Source organism: Notechis scutatus, chromosome 1 (assembly GCF_049901735.1).
Source record: "Notechis scutatus isolate UNSWTSFEM ecotype Mainland chromosome 1, rNotScu1.2, whole genome shotgun sequence".
In the NCBI taxonomy this organism is placed as follows: Eukaryota; Metazoa; Chordata; class Lepidosauria; order Squamata; family Elapidae; genus Notechis; species Notechis scutatus.
Window position 1 is genome coordinate 250889678 of NC_142009.1, and position 22917 is coordinate 250912594.

Genomic DNA, 22917 nt, shown 5'->3' on the forward strand with positions numbered 1-22917 from the left:
CTGCAGGGTAATTCTCTGTTCACTCCAGTTCAATTCTGAGCGGCTCAAGGTTCATTCAGCCTTGCATCCTTCCGAGGTCGGTAAAATGAGGACCCAGATTGTTGGGGGCAATATGCTGACTCTGTAAACACTTAAGGGGTTTAAAGCACTGTGAAGACGTATATAAGTCTAAGTGCTATTGCTGCTGATCTATCTTTCTTCCATCCATCCATCCACCCACCCACAACCAACCAATCAACCCATTAATATAAACAAATACATTTCCACCTGCAGCAATTTATGTCAGAAGCTTTATTCCATGTACAATTTTTTTTTGGGGGGGGGCAGGGTTTCAAGTAAACAAACATAGGATAAAAGTTCCAAATAAATGTATGTTTACTTATTATCTCTGATCACAGTGAGCTGCCTTTCTCTTTATAACATGAACTTCCTGGTGATGTCAGTAAGAATAAGCTCAGCTTCTATAGAGCACAGTATAAAAGCATGGAGATAGTTCTTATATAAAAACAGAGCTGTACATGCAGTATTTTCTCTATCCTGTAGGAGAAATACTAATTTGATTGGAAATGGCTGACACATCTGGGGCTTTAAGACAATGAGTATTAGCCACTTATGCAGTTTGGTAAATCCTAATAACAAAAACTGCATGCACTCTAATTCTTAAAAACATTATATGAATTGAAGAAGAGGTATCTTTGGTGTGTCATGACATCACCATAATAAACACATTTAGTTAATGGAAGATCTATGTCACAACAGTGTGCACAAAGAAGCTGCAGACATAAAAATCCATTCATGAAGAAGAAAATCTGAAGTAACTGGTAAAAAACACACAAAATGGATTTCTATATTGCAGGAATGAATCATGGTTTCTATCAATTAATACTTTCTCATACTAAGAAGATAAATAATACTACATGACATAGTATTACTGTAACATTTTGTAGCATTTATCATAATTAGATTTTAATATTACCAAGACAAACATCTCTGGAACAGTCAAGCTCCATTAAAATCCTTTCTGATTGATTGGTTATGTTTAGGCTTATAATTTGATTCCATTAAATAGTGTTTCAATTTAAACCCAGCACCTTTGGTCTATTTTACAGTTGAGCATATAAAAAAGCATCCTTAAATATTATCAAATGCTTCAAGATTGCTGTAGTTAGGATTTTTGTTCATTCTAAATATAACTTCAAGAATTTAATTCATAAGAATTTAAAGTATTGTTTTAAAAGTTCATAAATTTTGTTACATTTTCCCCATTATTCTTTGGTTCCAAAAATTAATATCTTCTCAATCCAATGTTCTTCAGCTGTATTATAATTGCAGCTTCCAGAAATCCCAATTAAAGACTATGATTGTTTGTAAATTCTGAGAATTGAAGCCTGAAAATGAAGAACTTGGCACACGCCAGAGAATATGCAAGGACAAAGGTGTTGGAAAGTTTGATTATGTATATGTCCCAAAGAATGTCTTCACCACAGCAGAGCATCGTGTTATATGAATGAACCATATATTTAGTGGTATTTCCCCAAGAATATTATGTAAGCCACTCTTTAGAAACTTTTTTAATCACATGCTGTATTTGCTACATGGCATATCTGGGCTGCAAAAATTTACATACCACTAGTTGGCAGCAGACATAAAGTATTCTTGCATGTCATCCATAGTTATCCAGGTAAATTATGCATGGGGTTAGGTTTTCCCAATAGAAATCACACATTGTGCCAGGGCCTAGAAGTCATTTTATTTTTCAGCTAATATGGACAGTGCACACTTCCTGTTCTACAAAGACAAACTGTGTCATTTTTCCCAATAAATGCCTGGGATTTTCTCCTCCACTAGGAAAGGACAATGGAATGCTATTGCGGCATGGAATGCTATTGTGGCAACCCCTTTCCCATGTCTGATATGGTGTATCCTCCCATAAGATGCAGCCAGCTGCCTTAAAAAAAAAAAGCAAGCTCAATCTTTATCATCCATGCAGAATAAAAACTATTACTCCTGAACAACAGCAGCAATTAACACAAAGCATTGCAGGAATATAGTTTTCCAGAATCATCTGGATTCACATAACATTAAGCCCATGATTGATTGATAAACCACAATGCTTCAGTTCCTATATTATGCTGACCTACAACCCATGGTTTTCATAACATGCTAAGGTGGAATCAAATAACCCAAATTGTATCTGGATTCACATAAGCCCATGATTGATTGATTAAACCACAATGCTTGGGTTCCAATATTTCTCAGCCTGGTGCCTTCAGAAGTATTATGACTACAACTTCATAAATTTCCACTTAGTCTCTCCTCATGCTGTAGATAATGTCCAAAGCCACGTGGAGAATGTCAAGTTGGAAAAGGCTGCAATTTATCTTGTTGCAGCCTACAACTTGTATGTGGTGTTTCCCCATTCACATCAGATTGAATTTTGTCAGAAAATGAATTAAAAGTATTACAGGAAAGGCTCCCCACACACAGGCATTCACTAATTGTATTAGAAAAGAAAGTATCTAGAGTGATGCCTTCTTAATTTCTACTTTTGAGATTTTAAAATCAACATATTTATTGTTCATGGCTTCTGGTCCACAAAGGCAAAAATACTGGAAAAGCTTGTATGCCACATGAAATAGAGTAAATTAACAATCAAGAGCAAAAAACTACAAGTGACAATTTACCTCACAAGATCCCACATCAAGATATCGGCCTGTGCTCAAGTCTTTTCTGATAGGAAATATTCAAAGGGGATGTTTACAAAGTTCTCCTTCCCTGCGATACTTTTGTCTTTCATATTATCCATTATCAATACACTTCCTTGTAAGGAGGAAATGAAGATGGAAAAGAGCATCTTTTCTGCTGCTAAGAATTTTCAAAATGGAACACAGATATACATCCCATAAATTACATTTTCAAACAGCAGAAGGCAATCTGGTGCCTTTCAGATGTTTTAACACTGCAACTTCCATTAGAAGAAAATATTAGAACTCGTCTCCAGGAATGCTTGCCCCTCTCAGAAGAAAAATTTAGGAAAAAACTATGTAACATATATAGTTTCTTCATTATGAAAATATTAGAGATTTTTGTATAAAAAATATACATCCCAATCCACATATTCTCATTGGTCTGGAAGGGAATGAGTTCTAAGTGATGGTTTCTTTGCAATAACCCTTGGAAATGACAGAATGAATGTCAAAAGCATTATGAGTTGGGTAACTTTCTGAGATGAGATCTTAGTTCTGAGTAGAGACCTATCACTGAAATCCTGAGCAATGCATTCTGATGATAGTATTCTTCATCTGACGTAACCTTATATGATGCTTCTACCACTTCATTATACAGGAGATGAAACATTTGAAACATTCTGACATCAAAGAAATCCCTACATGGCAGGGATGAAAGCCAAGCTTTTTATCTACCATTGGTCATGTGGATTGGGGATGAGTTGTATTACAACATGTTTGGTAGACTCTATGTTCTTTGAAATATGGGGGTTTGACTATACAATGAAAGAGCATTGAATTATTCAACCCTCCACACAGTATGATGTAGTACATGTTATGAAATAAGATGAAAGGCTGTTTGTCTTACTCTGTTTCACTAGTTAAATCTCACTGATTTTAGTGATAAATTTGAGGTTACATATTTAGGATTGAAGTGAAACCTACAGATGGAAAGTGCACTCCTCAAGTTACAGTGAATTCATTAAAATATGCATTTAGAAGTGACATCTGTGGCATTCAATGGTATTAACAGAATTACTTTTTGTTAGAAAGTATATACTGGTGCAAAATAAATTTGCCATAATGACCATTGTTATTCTGGTCATCTACAGGCAACTCAGACATAAGTCTCTGATATATTTGCTTTTCAAAAAACATTATAGCTCATCATGATTCTTTGTGAGGTCTTCTCCATAATTTGTAGCCTGACTTCCAACAAACATGTTCCAATTATCTAGAATCTCTTGTTTGGTTAACTTCTGATCCTGCAAGGAAAAAAAAAACAGCTGGTTAGAAAAACAGCTATAAATATCCAGTTCTAATTATATAGCTTTAATGTATATCTAAAAACAAGATGTGTGTGTGTATGTACACACACACATACACACACTCACACAAAATTACTTGGCTCTATGAGAAATGATTATTCAAAAATCATAAACTACAGACAATCATTTGACGCAGATAAGATGCAACAATACTAACAGTCCCTTTTTAATGTTGCTCTAAAATGCTTTAGTTTGTTTCCATAATGAAAATTTGGCCTGCATAATCCAGTTGTCCTGAGATTGATTATATTGTGCTACTTTTGTAGGTATTTCTGAGTACCTACTTTCCTCTGAGACCTGCAACTGTATCAAAGATTCAGCAGAAGATACTCGGGAAGATCAATATAAGACTTAGGAGGAGCCTATACACACTATGTTCTATTCTAGTCAATTTTGTGCCTCTTTGTTTTAAAAATCCACTCTGGTATAAGGACTTGGATTGGTATTTATTCATGCTTTTCTCTAAATCCTTTTATTTACAAAGCCTATTATGGGAGCTTCAATACTTCAGGCCAAATAAAAAGAACAATTAACAAAAAGAGATGTCAATAGGCATTTGTTTGCAAAAATACCAAAACAATTGGGAAAATAAATTATTGGTGTGAAAAAAAATAATCTAAACCTTGCTTCCTTGATTTAAAGAAAACACTTATAAATTTTAACCTGTACCAGAAGCCATATTTGGGGTAGAACAAATGTTAAAAATCCACATTAGATTTACAGTTTTAAAGGATGGGGGGTTTTTTTTTGACAGTCATACTTTTTTCAAGCATTTTCTGAAAGATTAGCTAATGACATCAAGGTATTCATTCAAATGATAGATTTTTAATGAACATCTTACCAGAATTATTAAATCGTAAATTTCTGGCTGGGCAAAGTAGAATCAAACCAATAAGCTAACATGACACCTGGGGGGAGCTAAATACCTTATCTGCATCTGATTCATAAACTAAATGCCTTGCTTCAGCTTGTGCATGATCATAATCTTTTGGAAGAATCCAGTGTCGGATCTCTTCTTTATCCATCTTTCCGTCCTTGTTTAGATCTCGAAAATCTGCAAACTGTTCACGTTCTGTTACCACCCAATCTGGTTCAGGTCCCCCATCTTCATGTGCGAACATGTCAGCTGGAAACAAGAAATAATATATAAAACTCAGGTTTTTGTACTAGAGAAAAGATGTATCCTATCTTGATTGATTGATTGACTGAATGACTGACAGATTGACTGACTATATATCTATGCCGGCATATTTCCCAATAAGTCATGATTATACAAAATCAAATGCATTATATAGTCACCCAAAATATCAATATGGAAATTCAACTAATAAAACCACATAAATCATGACTTCCAATGAAGCTTATGTAAACAGGTGCCCAATGTTTAAAATTAAATAGATGTATAAGAATATGAGATAGGCTAAAGGTAATTTCATGCTTTTTTTTTTTAATGTTTCCCTTTCCTTCCTTCTTCATATCACTGAACCCAAACTTTTTATAGTAGATTTATTCATGGGGGGAGGGGAATCATTCTCTGCAAAAGAAAGAAAAACACCCATCAACTTGAACTTGAAGAATTAGGGACAGTAAAACTCACAGAAACCAACATTAATAAAGAAAAGAACAAACTGGAAAATCATATGAATTGTATGTAGTCAACTTATGGTAAATGCCATAAGTTGGCTATATAGAAGTTGGCTACATAAAAGTGGTCCATGCAATTACATCTCCCAACATAATTTTCCATCGTTTCCTTTTCTCGTGGTTTAGTGCTACATCTTCATTAATACTGGCTGTAGTTTGTAGAAATTGGATTCGGCTCATAAAATGGGAGAAAATTTATTTATAGCCAGTTAAAAATTCAAGAGTTAGAACTTCTGCTAGCATCGGATAGGAGCATTGGAGGGCAGGGAGGGGGGAGAGACTTCAGTGTAACAAGCTTTGCATATGCTCTTTTGTTATTTGCATGGTGGCTTCACATTCCCTTTATCATCATGCGGCATTTTACTGCTCTTGAATTGGTAATATAACTGTTACTTGAAGGACAACGTAGAAATCCATGTATATGCTTCAATATTTCACACATTCTGCAAATCACATTTCTCCTTACTTGCTGCTCTGATCTATAATCATATCTATAGCTAACAAAATAAAATGGGCTTTATCGTTATTTAAGTCGTAAGGTAATATGCAAGATAAGGGAAGAATGTCATTTAATATATAATTTTAAATGCATTTGTTTAGAGATAATTTTTTCTGCACAGTATATTAGAATATAAAATAGTTCTTGGATTATTAGATAAATTCACTTAATGAAGACAGCCAGGGGAATAACTTTTTAAATTATAATCACACCTTAATGATTTTACTTCTTTCCATATTATTGACCTTGACCATATTATTTGGGAACTGCTTCACAACATTGTCAAGACATTCTAATAGAAAATGGGAATGATTGCCTTAGCCAAAAAGATCTAAAAATACAAGATTACTTTGCTAGCACATTATTCATTCAACACGGAACACCCACAATTAAAATCATCATTCTATTAAGAGTAAGGACAGCTTTTATCCATTGATAAAATTGATTCCTTTCATTTGCATGGTGCTGCTGTGTTACAAATGACTTACATTTATATGCAAAGGTCTAGCAAATTAAGAAAGTTAAGGGGAGAAATTAATTGATGGAGTCTTGTTTTGTTGGCTTGCATGTAATGGTTAACTGAACGATACTATGGGGAAGTGCAGATGGCAGAACTGCTTCTTAATAGTACTTGGTAGTACTATTAGTACAAGAAATCCCACAAGGATATAAGCTAGACTGAGATTTCAAAAAAAGATTCCAGAGGAAGACAATGGAGAAGCACTTCATTGTTGTTGGTGGTGGACATATAGCTATGAATCCTGAACTCTCTCCAAAGGGAGTCTTTATTTCGTTTTTTACTTCAATTTTTAAAAAATGTATTCTATTACCTGAAAAACATGGAAATAGAGGCAACTCCTTCCCTTCTAACTTTGTTCATATCTGACAAAGGATGAATAATGAGAATTGCCTATATTACATATTATATTATATTCTGTGCATGCTAAAAGGAAGCCTATGTCCAATTATTCCCCAGATGGTGGCTACAACTGGAATTACAGTACAGGTAGTCTCAACAGTTCATGTGATGAATGTTCAAAGTTACAATGGCACTGAAAAAGTTACTTATGGCCATTTTCCACACTAACAACCATTGCAACTTCTCCGTGGTCACATCATCATAATTCAGATGCTTGGCAACTGACTCGTATTTAATCCCGGGTTGTGTTATCACCTTTTGCAAACTTCTGATAAGCAAAGGCAATGGGGAAGCCATATTCAGTTAACAACCCTGATACTAGCTTAACAAAATGGGGTGAAGCTCACTTAACAAATGTTTCACTTAGCAACAGAAATTTGGGGCTCAATTGTGGTCATAATTCAGGGACTACCTGCACTGCCCACTTTATGTGTGCTGCACATATAAAACAAGTAGAGTTGTCATTGTGCTGCCGTGGTTGCCCTTTTCTGTTTTCCCACCGCATACTACTGCTTCCCAAATATTACAAGATTCTATTCTCTGTTCTCACCACATCTTCAAAACTCTCTATTGGTATATTTCTACTTTGGTTTATGCTACTAAACCTACTTATGCTACTTCTGTAGGCTTATTTACCAGCCTTGATATTGCTTTATCTTCTTGCATCTTTTGAAAAACAACTTTAAAAATAAAATAAAATGGAAGAATGCTGATCCCTTGTCTTACCTACTGACTATTTTCTCAGAGAAAAGTTGGAAGAGTCACTCTTTCCTGTTACACAATCCAACCACTTTCTTTTATGCTGTGTTTAGAAGTCTGACTAGAAAAACAGCCTAGAGCAACTCTGCGTTTTCTTTCTGCCAGATAAAGTCTCTGTGGATAACATCAGAATCGAACAAGCTGAAGGAATAGAAAGCACCAGGAATTTTAGAGAAACACCAGTCAGCTATGTGGAACTTAGTGGTCTTTAGTGAGGCTTTAGATATATCCATTCATAGGAAGTACCTCTTCATTAACTCTCTTTTTCATTTCTTTGCCCTGAGCACTAAGTACTCCAAAGAGGAACCAATGTTGCTTTGAAAAAGCAGGAAGACTTGGAAATCAAACAACATTTGGAAAAATGTGTTAGGAAAACGAAGGCTCAGAAAGAACTAAGATGTGCCACAAATGTCAAAAATAACAATAAAAAGTTTTTTTTCAAACTGTAAAAAAAACCAAGAAAAAAGTGAATCACACTTGTTGATGAATCTGGTTTTCCCAATTGACTGTGCTTGTCGGAAACCAAATGAGAAGGAAATAAACCATGATCATTTGACTGCAATAGTAAATGTTGTAATTTTAAGGATAGATGTTAAGTCATTTTTTCTGAGGCTGTTGTAACTTTAAACTATCGTTAAACAAATGGTCATGAGTCAGGACTACCTGTAGTTTTCCTATAATTCTGAATTATCTAATAAGTAGGGTGATAGTAACAATCTTTTCCATAAACTGATACCAGTAATAGGAACCAATGCTGATGCATAATCAACAAAGTCACTTGAGCTCCGATTTCCAATTTCTATATACAATAAATACAATTTGAGACTTTTCCCCACAAAAATGTTATACAATATTAGGCTTGCATCTAGATTTCAGGTAGATTCTAAGAAAGAACACAATTGATACCCAGTACTTACAGCCAGAATGTGTAATCTCATAAACAATCTATGTGCTAACTGGGGAGAAGACTACCCAAACTGGCTATAAGAAATCATATTTATTTTACAGGATTTTTTTTATGAAGATCAATATGGATTTATATCTAAAAGACAACTACAAGGTAATATTAGAAATATTTTGAATATTGTGGGCAACCTTTGAGCAACATAATGAAAAACAATCTACATTGATATTCCAAATGCAGATAAAGCCTTTGATAATTTGAATTTTTGTTTGTTTGTTTACAGTTCTGAAACATACGAAAATAGGAGATAATTTTATTGAAGATGTAAGATTGATGTATATTTCTCAGAAAGCACACATAATTGTTAATGGAGAATTAAAAAAAACCTTGTGAGATTCAAAAAACTGATAATGAACATATAATTCCATATGTATGTGTGTATGTTGAAATTTGAAACATATGAAAAACAGGTTAAAGAATGTACAATAAAGCAGGTCAAGACTTTTGGTTATAATATTCAGGTGGATCGATGAGAAAATATATGGTTAAGTTGTAATTTATACTGTGTTTTGCTCTGAAAGAGAATTTGTATTAAATGATGTATCATTGGTACATGACACCAGAGAAATAATGTAATATATATAAAAGCGCTTCAAATGTATGTTGGAAATGTGATCATGAAGGCACATTTTATCATGTTTGGTGGACATGAATAAAAGATAAATGAAATGGATTCAAATACAAACTTTGATACAGATCATGTTAAAAACCACTATTCAATTGAAGTAAGAATTTAGGACTAATGGGAGAATAGTTAGAAAAATGTCATGGGAGATTATTTCAATATATGGTTAGTGTGATGAGATTACTATATGTACCAAGACAGAAAGATTCAACATTGTCCATAACGGAGGAATGATTGGTGAAGTTGACATATTTTGCTGAAATGGATAAATTGGTTTCTTTGATTAGAGAAAAGAATATCTACAATTATTGGTGAGTAGAAGTATCTTACGGACATTTGCATATGCAAAAACACTTACATATGCAATGCAAGAAATTATAAAAATGAGTTTGTGAGATTTATGGCTTTGAGAATTAAAGAGGATAGATTATAGAAAGGAGAAATACAATTCTTTATATATTTTCCTTCTTTCCATTTTTATTCAATTTTTTTCTTTTCTTGAACTTTTTTCTTTTTCTTTTTTCTTCCTTATATATTACTTTGTATTAGATTTCACTTTAAAAGTTTCAGTAAAAATCATATATTTATACAAAAATAAACTATATTTATAACAAATAGTAGAATTTTCCATGATATGGCATACCGATGTATTCATCCTGATCCACAAAACCATCTTCATTTTTGTCTATATCCTCCAGTGTTTCCTGTCGCAATGAGAGGAAAAAAGCTGTCAGTATAAAGATGCTTAGTTTTTTCTACAAACTGCTTATAAATCTTTCATTTCCAGCTGTCCTTTTACATCAGCATCTCCCAATGTGAAGCCCTCCAGTCGTCTTGGACTTCCATAATTTTCAGACAGCTTGGCCTAGTGCTTGCTAGGAATTATGAGAGTTGACATCTATAATATTTGGAAAGGAATAGTCTGGGAAAAGCTGTTTACAACAAGAGCAGTAGAGCCTTTTTTTCATAAAACATACAATAAACATGTTATATTATCTAAATGTTTTCCTGAACATACATGCAAGGTATGTTTTACCTTAGAATCTTCTTTATGCACAGGAATTGGCTATAGGGACTTCTGTAATATTTCCCTGTAATATTTATCATATATACGAACATCTCTAAACTTTCATAGGTTGCTTAATCAATTGAATATCAGGTCGTTAATAAATAATGTGACTAATACTATTGTAAACTTCTAAGTTAGGAATAGCAAATACAATTTCTAAGCCCCAGAAAGAACAGTAAGCCTGTGGTTCAGTACATACTGTAGGAAGAGCTTAAGCCCAAATCTCAGTATCTCTCCCCCCAAAAAAAAAAAGACTGGGAGTCAGGGAATTTTGGAAGCTATAGTCAACAGTTGGATGACATCAGGCTGGAGAAAGCTGGTCCTAACATCACTTAGTTAGGCCAATGGCTGACTACGCCTAGCTTGACATCACACACTAGAATGGTTTTAATTTCAGTAGTTTTCAATCTGTGGTCCATAGATCTCTGGGGCGCTGTGATGTCATCACAGGGGTCTGTGAAAGCTTGAAGAAATGTTATGATTTAAACCTTGAGTTAAGTCTTAGTGGTCTGGGGCCCTGGTCCATGGCCACAAAAGGTATTTAAGGGAATTTGTCAGGAAAAAATAGTTGAGAACCACTGGTTTATTTGATTTTGTTAAATATAATAGTGTGAAACTAGCCAACTGTTTAATCGTTATTAATTGAATGAGCTACAAATGATGCTTAACATATGTGAATTATACCACAATAAGGCACTGCCAATGTTTCTTGTGAAGTAAAATTATGCCATAGCAAGCAGCCACACCCTGATTTCTACAGCTAATTTGAAGGATTGTGAACTTTGTAGCATTCAAGCAACAATAGGTCTGTAATGTATCAAAGACAGGAGACAAAGGGTTGGCCATTGATAAGTGTAGACAAAACACAAAGTTTGCATTTTATGACCTTCAATGGATGCCACTTTTAAAATATTTAACACAAGCGTTTTTTCTCTGTGTTGTTGCTTTAGTATGGGATAAAATCAAGGATTTGTTGAATACTTCAACAATGCAATATTCAAGACAAAACGGGCCCATGTCTATAACTCTGCCTGCCACCTTGCTACTAATCAAACTTCAGATAGAATTAATCAACATATAACAGGGATCACCAAAATGTGGGAGAGAGGCTACTTTTTAGCAGCCTAATTCCTAAAAGCAGCTTTTCTTCTGGATGAAAAGAATAGTAATTACTGTCTCTAGGAAACCCTGCTTTGAAAGATGAGGAAGTCATTTTCAAACTGATGTAATAAAGAGAAGCCCAAAGGAATAAATTTAGATGGCTTTGCCATAGCTTACTAGAACAACAATGTCTTTCATATGCTCAAACTCCTCTGGGTGAAGGAAAGCGGTGAATTCCTCACGAGTTGCTTCTAAATCACCATCCAGATCAGCTTGTTTGAATCTTCTTTCATCTCTGGGCAGCATTTTCTTAAAATTGTGTTGCTCTGTGACATCTTGGAACTCTTTGGAATGCTCTACAGAAAAAAGAAATTATTAGAATATAAAATGAGCCAAACTAAAATTGGAGGAATAATTAACATCAGAGTGTTATCTAGGAATGCTATGCAAGAATCTAAATCTCTCCTACATAAGACGTAGATCCAGTATAGTATTCTGTCTACTGGAATTCTTCCACTAGATCTTGGAATGCAGTGTTGTATATACACACCAGAGGTGGTATTCAGCAGATTCTGACCAGTTCTGGAGAACCGGTAGGGGAAATTTTGAGTAGTTTGGAGAACCGGCAAATACCACCTCTGACTGGCCCCGTCTCCATCTATTTTCTGCCTCCGGAGTCCCAGCTGATTGGCTGGGTCTTCTTTTGTTGCCCTGCACAGGAGAAAGGAGCTGGAAAGCAGGTTGATGGGGTGGGGAGGGAATGGGATTTTGCAGTAACCTTCCCCTGCCACTCCCACCAAGTCACGCCCACAGAAAAATTGAATTCCACCACTGATACATACATACATACATAGTTCCATATTCTTCAAGCAAAAATGTTTCCTTACCCCACAATAAAAACCACAGCATTTTTATTTACTAGAGAGATGCTTTGACAAAGCTACATACAGACGTCTCTTTCCCATCCTTATATATATTATCAGTGTTCAGCAGCTGCTACTTCCATCTGCTTTAAACAGAAGGAAGGTATTTTAAAAGAATTTAATCACCATTTTAGTCCTCAAAACAATTGCATTATGAAAATAGCCCAAGCAGTCCCTTTTCTTTTATACCAAAAAGCATTTGTGCTTTGACATATACACCATAGGAATCTTTACTTGTTTATAACAATGTGCACACAGCCAAGTTGGCCTGAAAACTAACATACTTGAATAAGCACATGTAGTCTGAAACAAAGGCTAAAGGAACGTAAAACCCACCCTCTTTAATGGTACTCATGTCCTCTGAAACTCAAAACTGAATCCAAAGTCCCATTTAGTGATTCATTTACATTTAGATGAAATTGGCAAATACATTTCTTCTTTTCTGTATTCATTTCTTACCTGTGCATCTCGTCTGCCTATGTTTACAAAAAAAGTGAGTTTCTGCTGTCTTGCAATTTAATCTTGAATACATCGAAGACAAATAGGAATAACCTGCAGCCTGGCTGTAGCTGTAGCTCTTGGCTTAATTTCAACTGGTATTTAATATACACAAGGTTTTCTTGTCATAAGTTGTTTTGCATTTGTTTTGGACACATTCTGAATTAAAGCAGGATACTTCAGGGAGATTTGGGATCTTTCTGCTCCAAAATTTCAGATGTTCTTTGGCATTCAAGTACTCTCAGATATATTTTGCATCAAATCTATCATAAATGTAAAATGCCAAAATGGACTTGATAGGATCTACGTTTGAACTAAGCTATTGTTGCCTACCAGAGAATCCTTTATTAAATACTTCACTTCTAGTCATTCTATTCTGGAAAAGAACCAAAAACAAAATTGTTCCATAAGCCTTTTAGAAAACAATGTTAGAATTCAGAATTGCTGATGATTGTGCTTTGTGTGTTTGAGTATTTTTACTCCAATATTTTCCAAAAGTCTAAGAACTTAATTCACCATGGGAATTATATTACTCTTAGGTATTTTTTTTAGCACTAGCTAGTTATTAGGCTAATCATCCATCCATCCACCATTCATTCGGGTTGTTGCATCTGATTTAGGTTCAATTTTATGGCTGATAAATGTAAACAAATGCAACTGAATTACTGTATGTCTAGAATTTTCTTACCTAAGTAGTAGCCATATGATGCTTGTTTGTATTCTTCCCATGAAATTTTATTGTCTTTATTGAGATCATAATCCTTCCAGACCTTAGCCACATTTTCAAAGATGTAACGTTTCTGTACTCTTTTAATCCAATTTTTCAGTTCTTCTGTTGTGATAAAACCATCTTTATCATCATCGATCCGATCAACAATTTTGCTGAGATAAGGGGGAAAGTAAGCAGATTATTAGAATCTTGGTAAATATACTTCAGAATTTGCATTACTATCCATATAATCCTAGGTAACTGTTTTACAAATTGTCATGCCTTGTACAATTAAATATGCTTAAGATGAATCTTCTGAACAGAAACCACCTATCTACAGATGACATGATGCATTTTATCTCTGCTGTTTAGCACTGCTGTTTGCACCAACAAATTCTTCATGCATATCTGTCCTCCAGAGCAATCCATCCAATCCTTTATCACGGCCTTTCCAATATGGTTATTTTCAAGTCTGTTAGATCACAATTCCCTCATCTATTGCCATCAAGGAAGGATTCTGTAACCACTGATACCACAATTATGAATATGTTATATGGAGCAGAGTTTCCACTCTTTCAGAAAAATATACTATATGCTCATATCAGAAGTATAATTTTGGAAAGAAAAAAATTATTCTGCATAAAAGTATAGTGATCAATCATACCACCATAAACAGCAGCTTAGTTACACATTTACACAGAATCTTTTGAGGGGAGATAAAAGTCAAAGGTATTACAACACTTAGAGAGAAAGGCATCCATGTTGATGTCAAAATGACAGTTCATGCATTTTATCATCACACAAACGATGCAAAAATATATCAGCATCCCAAAGTCTGACACAAATATGCAAGTCACAGCATTTACACAATATTTGGCATGTTATCATGTGCTCCCTAAATATGAAGAAAAAAATATAAAACTCAAAAACAAAAAAAGGAAAAAACAGGAAATAAAAAGAAACAGTGCAGCAACTCTGCTCAGAAAGTTCTTCCATCATGTTAGCCAAAAAGCAGCTGAAGTGATTAAATAGGACCTGGTTTTCTGATCATACAGATTTTCACCAAAAATGTGGCTCTAGACCAGGTGTGTCAAACTCAATTTCATTGAGGACTGCATCAGGGTTGTGTTTGACCTTGGGGGCTGGGGGCGAGTGTGGCTGGGGGTGTGATCATGGTAGGTGTGGCCAGCTCGACATCCTGCAGCCCACTACTAGTAAAAACAGAGCCCAGGAGGGCAGGCAAAGGTACCATGGGCTGGTCCTTCGCTGTTTCTAGGGCAACTCGAGGGCCAGATCTAAGCACCTGAGTTTGGCATCCCTGCTCTAGACAGTTTCTAAGAGGCCACTGAACATACACTGAACCCATAGATAGCTATACAGTCAGAGGTAAACAACCTGCTATCTCTGCTTATGTAACAAATGATAACCACTCATAATTTGTAGTTGGTGTAAACCTTCTGCAGCTTATCCTCAGTTTTCCTGATGGCTGCCACCGAAGTGCTCATCTCTTTTATTTCCTTATTAGTTTGTTAGCTAACAGGTTGTTTAGCAACTATAGTTGCAGCAGATCAAGTGACTAGCAAACTACAGGTAGTCCTGGACTTAACAACCAATTGTTTAGCAACCATTCGAAGTTACAACAGCACTGAAAAAAGTGACTTACAACTAATCTTCTCACTTACAACTATCACAGCATCTCCACGGTTACATGATCAAAACTTGGTTGTTGGGCAATCAGCATGTATTTATGATGGTTGCAGCATTCTTGGGTCATTTGATTGTCATTTTTGACCTTCCTAGCTGGCTTCTAACAAGCAAAGTGAATGGCGATAGCTGGATTTGCTTAGCAACCACATGATTCTCTTAATAACAATAATTCACTTAACAACCATGTCAAAAAGGGTCATAAAAAGCAGGTTTGAGTCACTTAATAGCTGCTTTGCTTAGTAAGAAGAAATTCTGGTCCCAATTATGTTCGTAAGTCAAGGACCACCTGTACCGTTAGGGTCATGTGAGTAGAGGTTTTTTGGAAAACCCCAATGTAATCTGCATGATAATAGATGACACTCTTCAGTATATTCTACTATAATGTTCTTCAAATATATAAACTAGATTTTTATTTTTAAACTGTGTATCTCTGTTAAATTTAAATTTACCGACAAAGAAATAAAGGGAGATATAATATTTCTTTGTTGGTAAATTAAAATTTAACACAAAAGTTTGTCACGGAAGAGACTGCCTGCAAAGGCGGAAGTAATATGCTCCGTCCCATGTATGGGTAGACCCGGTTGCCCTGATAGACCAGTCTCACTGGAAAAACACTTGTGTATCTCTGTAATTTTTAAATTATCTGATACATCAATATCCCTCAATTCAAAGATAGTGTACACAGCCCTCTCTCCTGCAATTGTTCCCAATCGCAACAAACCTGTGAGGCTCAATGGCTGAAAAAAAGAACTGGTCCAAAATCATTGAGCAAACATCCAGTATGAATCCCAAACTTTAACTACTCTACTATGCTGCCTTATCCATCTGATCTAAGATAACATTATTAACTGTTTCAAGAAATCTTTTCCCTACTTCACAAACTATAATTGCATTTTTTTAAAAAAGTTTTTTTTAAGTTGCACTAATGCGACTGACTTGCAACCTATTTTTTGAGGAAGGGTTGCATTATAAGCAAATGACATTTCACTGTCCCTGTCTTTACCCATATCCTTTCTTAGCCTTTCTCCCCATTTCACTGTGCTTTTGCTTTCAACTATGTGCCTGATCAAGCAGCAGAAGGAGAAAAACTGGAGATGTATGCAACAGATTCTCATTCTCTAGAAATAATGCCTTGTGCCTTCTCCAAGAAAACCTACGTGGCATGAAACCACTCCTCAGGCAGTGATGGTGGGGGGAGAAAGAAGAGGAATGGAGTGACAGCAAAGTAAAAGGCCATATGTTAACCCTACATGAGTAAAATCTGAACACCAACTGATGATATCTGGCTACTGAATTTGTAGGGATTTGATAATCTAGCATATTTTAAAAGTACCATTCACATTTCTTTTTCATACAAACATACATAAAAGTACTTAGTCAAGTTTTGTAGAATGTTGTCTAAGCCAAATAAAATTCCAAAATATAAATTCCAACCTCCTTCCCCATACACAGAAGGATATACATCAGAAAAAAAATATCTGTATCTGGATTACAGACTGCATTTGGACGTATAGTAAAGTATAGTTACACACAACCCTAATTTGGTGGGAGATTGTCTATTGTTCCTCTTTGTCAGTGAAACTGTAGTAAGACAATTATATTACAGTATATAAGTGATGGAAATTCTTCATTTGTATCAAATTATATCATTTTCATTGATTTCTGCCATTATTCAAATATAACAAGAATTTTGCCCATTCCATCAAGGTCCACTATATAAAGGTTTAACTTCCACATACAGCTTTAAATGACAGGGCAAACTTTCCAGCCTAATCTTCTCCCAAAATCTAGTTGTGACTTACCTGTGTCAAGCGGGCTTATCACTGAGAAGCATTCAGCATTTGTCACAGCAAAGAATTTAACTAGATAATCTTCCACTAACTAGATTTCTGATTGGACAAGAAGTAATAATTGGCAAAAGCAAAAAAATTACTGTTACTGATAGTAGAATAATCTTTTAAAATGTTGAAGAAATTTAATATTCCATGGATCTTAAAAACACTATTATAATGGGTAGCCAGTGAAGACAGATTATCAGTCAATATATTGACCAGTGCTTGTGAAACCTCTTTCAAAGAAGAACAATGATCTCCAAGACTGTAAGGAGCAGTTAACATGCCATATTCGTCACATGAAAAACATGGCATGGCAAACCTTCATGTTATACATTTGATACTCCTAAATGAAATAAAAGGCAATATAAAGTAAAATACTAGAATTGGTTGAATGGATGTAGAATAATTCCCATGATGAAGAACTTTAGCTAGTAGAGAAGATGGCCTATATCAGGGGTGTCAAACTTGCATCGTCATACCGATGACATGTGACATATCAGGACTTTCCCCGCCCTTCGCTAAACCGGGCAGGGGTGGGGCTAGCACGATGCATCCAGCCCATGGGCTGCAAGTTTGATACCCCTGGCCTATATGAAGGTTCTCTGAATACTTACTACGGCTTCCCTCCCAGGTATAGCAAGAGATAGGAGAAGAACAATGTCTTAATCCAGCTTTAAGTCTAGGAGAGGAGTGGAAAATAAAGCTCTCCCCTGAACATATGAGTGTAGGAGATAGAGCAGATGATTGCTTTGATATTGTATGCAGAAGCCACTGTGATTACTCCTCAAGCTAGCAGTTAGACTTCATACTTCTGCCATATCCTTCCACTTCAGAATAAAATAATTTTGTTCTGCACCAAAAAAGACATACAGAGTTTAGAATGCCCTTAGATGCCCAACAGAAGGCTACGTCTTCTGAGCCTGCCTTCAGGTACAAACAAGCAGGGATGCAAGTTATACCAGCTTTCTCCATACTATATGGATGCTTTGAACACACAGCACTCACCATGCCTAGAAAGCATGTCAGACTGAAGAGGACAGAAATCAGCTGATTCACCTTTACCTGTGACCTATCTCAATAACCAGATGGCAAAAGATCCAATGACATTATCAAACTCTGGGCCCAGTTACTAGAGAAACTATTTGGGTTGAAGTCTAAAGTTACTCCATCAAACATGGTAGCCCTACCAACACTGTCTTGGACCACATCCTAGGTAGGCATCACCAAAACTGGCCACCATGTGGTGTTGACACAACTGCCAGGCCTCACACACACACCTTTATTCTATTCATTTACAAACACTTGCTTCTCCTCTCCCCCATCTTACAAATTAGACTTTAAAAGGGGCTCTACTGACATCAATGAGAGCTGTTTGGAATAAAAGTTGACAAATCTTCAAGAGAAGAGTTACAACCTTAGGAAAGGCCTTCTCACCCCTCACCAACAACACCACACCTTGAAGAACCCTCCCACAAAACAAAGTTTTCATTTACTTCAACTGCTGACAGCTGTTCCTTAGCCAACAGCAAAGATCCCCAAATGACACCATGAAATGATGTTCTTCATATAAATGCCATAAAAATATATTTGTACCAGGATATCAACTACAGCAGTGATCCCCAACCTTTCTTATGCCGCGGCCCGGTATCCCCAACCTTTTTTATGGCGCGGCCCGGTACCGGCATTAGCTGGGCGCCGCCATCTTTTTTTGATGAAAAAGTGCTTCCGGTGAGCTTTCTACCCGGAAAAGCTCACCGGAAGCACTTTTTCATCAAAAAAAAGATGGCGGCGCCCAGCAAACCAACGGCCCGGTAGGACTTGTTCCACGGACCGGGACCGGTGGTTGGGGACCCCTGAACTACAGCACTTGCATGACATTATGCATGTTTTAACACTTGTCACTCCCTCCAATGGCCATATAATAAGAGCTTTTCCCATCCCAGGTCTGGGGACGTTAGATGGGATAAAAAACTTGGGAAGAAAAATTAGGTTATATGGGAAGCCATCGCAGACTGTATTTTCCCTAGAGAAAAGCAATTCTTCTTGCCTGACTCAGACAGACAAGTCACGTTTATCACAAAGTTAGGCCAGACAAGAGATATATTGCTTCATTTATACAAAAGTATAAATTTGGAGAATATTCTAGTTCATGCTTAGCCACAGCAAATCACAGCGTGATCTCAAATTTATCTCTCTGGTTTTCTAATCAGATGATTTGTCATGAAAATCAAATGGGAAGATTAAACCTGGATTTCATGGAGACAAGAGTAATAAATGAGATAGATGTGAACATGAGTTTGACTTCCTCCCATCTGTGATACCCTTAGGTGAGCAAACTCTTCACATGCTCTGTTGTGGTTACTATTTTTCTTTTGATCTTTCAACTTGTTTTTTTAAAGTCCAACGCCATTGAAATGCACTCCACCAGTTTCTATTAGTTGCTAGGTTTCTTTTCTTAAGAGTCAGACTTGACTATTCATATCCAGCCTGCTGCAACATGAATTGGAAGTGGACACCTGATCAGATTTTATTTTTGTACTCTTTTCAGCCAACTTCAATGTATTTTTAATTTGTTGTTGTTGCAAAACAATAGGTTTTGCACTACAGGTAGTCCTCAACTTATTATTACAACTGAGCCCAGAATTTATGTTGCTGAGTAAGAAATTCGCTAAGTGAGTTTTGTCCCATTTTATGACTTCTTGCCACGTTTGTGAAGTGAATCACTGCAGTTGTTAAATTAGTAACACGGTTGTTAAGTGAATCTGGCTTCCCCATTGACTTTGCTTGGCAAAAGGTTGCAAAAAGGATCACGTGGCCCCAGGACACAGCAACCGTCATAAATATGAACCAGTTGTCAAGCATCCAAATGTAAATCACATGATCATGCGGATGCTGCAATGGTCATAGGTATAAAAAATGGTCATGTCACTTTTTTCAGTGCTGTTGTAACTTTGAATGGTCACCAAATGAACTGTTGTAAGACGAGGACTGTATAATGTATAATGTCTGTGGTCCCACTCTGTAAACTTAACCCCTCCATCCCACAATTATGCATTTGCCAACACAAGATACATAATTGTCATGCACTGAGTTGATCTCTCACCCATGCAAGATTCTTGTTTCTACTGCAGCAAATTAAGGAAGTCACCCTCCAAAAGTTTTTTAAAAAGGGGGGGGGGACCTCTCCTACAACAAACAAAAGACTTTTCATTTCAATGAGCTGATCCTGGACTTGAATCTCCCATATAAAACTATGATTCTGTATACTGTATGATCTAGAAATGAAACTGATTTTCCATTCACGGCGTTGATAAGAAACTTCTCCCTCCCGCCACGTTACCAAGGCATCATAGTAAGACATTTCTTTGCCTCTTGCAGAGTTGATTTTTTGCTGCCGCGCGTTTATCAGCTTATCTTTAACAGCGGAGTGGCTAAACTCCCGTCGGCGTGCAAAATACTATTATTACTTCACCGTGTACCTACTTAGAGAAAATCTCTAAAATCACCCCTTCCCATCAACGTCCTCGTGTCCCGAGACCTTTAGGGTAAAATAAGGACCGTCTTACCCCAACCGTTCCTGGCTTTCTTGCGGGCTAAGTTGATCGAAAGTTTTGGCATCTTCTTTGCCCAGAAAGGCTTCGTGATCGTACTGGAAGCTCTGGTTCTCTTCGTGTTGCCGGTTGCCGAGTTCGGGATCGAGACGAATGGCTCTCTCCTTTCTGAAAGTGGGGACGCCGAAGGACCTGTGGATGCACAATACTAGCATCAGCCCCACCGTGAGAGAGCTAGAAGTTGTTCCCAGGCTCATGGCTTCTTCTGGCCCGAGGGCGGTTTGTCTCCGGTGAAACTTTCGCGTCTCCGATACGCGTCGACTGGGCACCTCCTTCACTTGGTAGAGCCTAACACGTGTCTTTTGCTTGGGCTGCCTCCCAGTCCAGCGGCTCTCGCCTCTGTCGCGCCACGTGCTCATAAAGACTCAACGCGGGGTCGACTCATTTTTCCTGCCCCCCATTGTACGAGTCTGGTCCAAGCTGCAAAAGTCTAGCTTGTAAAAACGCCTATGAATGGCCTAATTTGGACTGGTCATTGGAACCCACCCCCCCGCAACCTCTCCTCTCCCAGCCACTCAGCAACGCGGTTGTAAAACGGGTGAAGCTCCGCGCCGTTGAAATGCTACGCCTCGCGCGATTGGATAAGAAGGGAGATGCCTAAACTGAAAGGTGGAGCCGCCCGACCGCCACGTTTGCAAGGCGGCTCCAGTTTCTCCGAAGGGCCAATTGCGAAACTCGCGGGAGGAGGCGGGCTGAAGGAAGAAAAGATTCCAGCGGGAAAGATTCCCAAGGCCAACGTGGTGGGGATTGCTACTCTTATTTCTTTCCCCGGAAGAAATGTTCTAGAGTTAATCAGCCTGATGCTAGCCGTGTTCATCTGGGAAGCATATTCCCCGGTCGCTTCTGAGTGTTTGTGCCTTGGTGAATATCATTTCATCAAGGCTGCCCGAGTTGTAAATTCGTACTTATGTCATCAGACATAATATCTAACCACCTTGTTAATAAAGGAGAATATTTGCAGCTCAGGGTTAAATCAGGGCTTCTTGGCTCTCTCTGAGCTTTCTTGAAGATGTTTTGTTACCCAAACTAGGCAACATTATCAGTGCTAGGATGGGATAGGACTGGCACTGATGATGTTCCTAGTTTGGTAATGAAATGTCTGCAAGGAAACAACCAAACTCGGCACCAAGGAGCTCTGGTAACCATTTTGTTTTTGCTGAACTTTTTCAGCTACTTTTAATATTCCAAGCATTAGCACTGAAGTCTTCTCCAGTGACTCCTGGCTTAATTTTTGACTAATATTGACACATCCTGGACCTAAATTGTTTCAATTTCTACCCTCAAAATGATGTAGAGCATTGCACACCAGAACAACTAAACACAATGACAGTTTTTCCCACATGCCATCACTGCTAAATAACTAATTCCTACAACACTGTCAAACTACACTGCTCAAAAAAATAAAGGGAACACAAAAATAAGACATCCTAGATCTGAATGAATGAAATATTCTCATTAAATACTTTGTTAATTACATAGTTGAATGTGCTGACAACAAAATCACACAAAAATTATCAATGGAAATCAAATTTAGCAACCCATGGAGGTCTGGATTTGGAGTTACATTCAAAATTAAAGTGGAAAAAAACATTACAGGCTGATCCAACTTTGATGTAATGTCCTTAAAACAAGTCAAAATGAGGCTCAGTAGTGTGTGTGGCCTCCACGTGCCTGTATGACCTCCCTACAACGCCTGGGCATGCTTCTGATGAGGTGGCGGATGGTCTCCTGAGGGATCTCCTCCCACACCTGGACTAAAGCCTCCCCCAACTCCTGGACAGTCTGTGGTGCAACGTGGCATTGGTGGATGGAGCGAGACATGTCCCAGATGTGCTCAATTGGATTCAGGTCTGGGGAATGGGCGGGCCATTCCATAGCATCAATGCCTTCGTCTTGCAGGAACTGCTGACACACTCCAGCCACATGAGGTCTAGCATTGTCTTGCATTAAGAGGAACCCAGGGCCAACCGCACCAGCATATGGTCTCACAAGGGGTCTGA

The 22917-nt window shown here is 37.1% G+C and overlaps 1 protein-coding gene across 1 annotated transcript; it reads right to left on the reverse strand.

The window, feature by feature from the left end:
- Positions 1-276: 276 nt before the first annotated feature.
- Positions 277-21387, reverse strand: RCN1 (reticulocalbin 1). Its single transcript, XM_026664791.2, has 6 exons — positions 20873-21387; positions 13744-13937; positions 11812-11990; positions 10108-10168; positions 4981-5180; positions 277-3991 (listed from the first exon to the last, which is right to left on the reverse strand). The coding sequence occupies exons 1-6, from the start codon at positions 21274-21276 to the stop codon at positions 3884-3886; spliced, it is 1146 nt and encodes a 381-aa protein (XP_026520576.2). The 5' UTR covers positions 21277-21387; the 3' UTR covers positions 277-3883.
- Positions 21388-22917: the final 1530 nt, after the last annotated feature.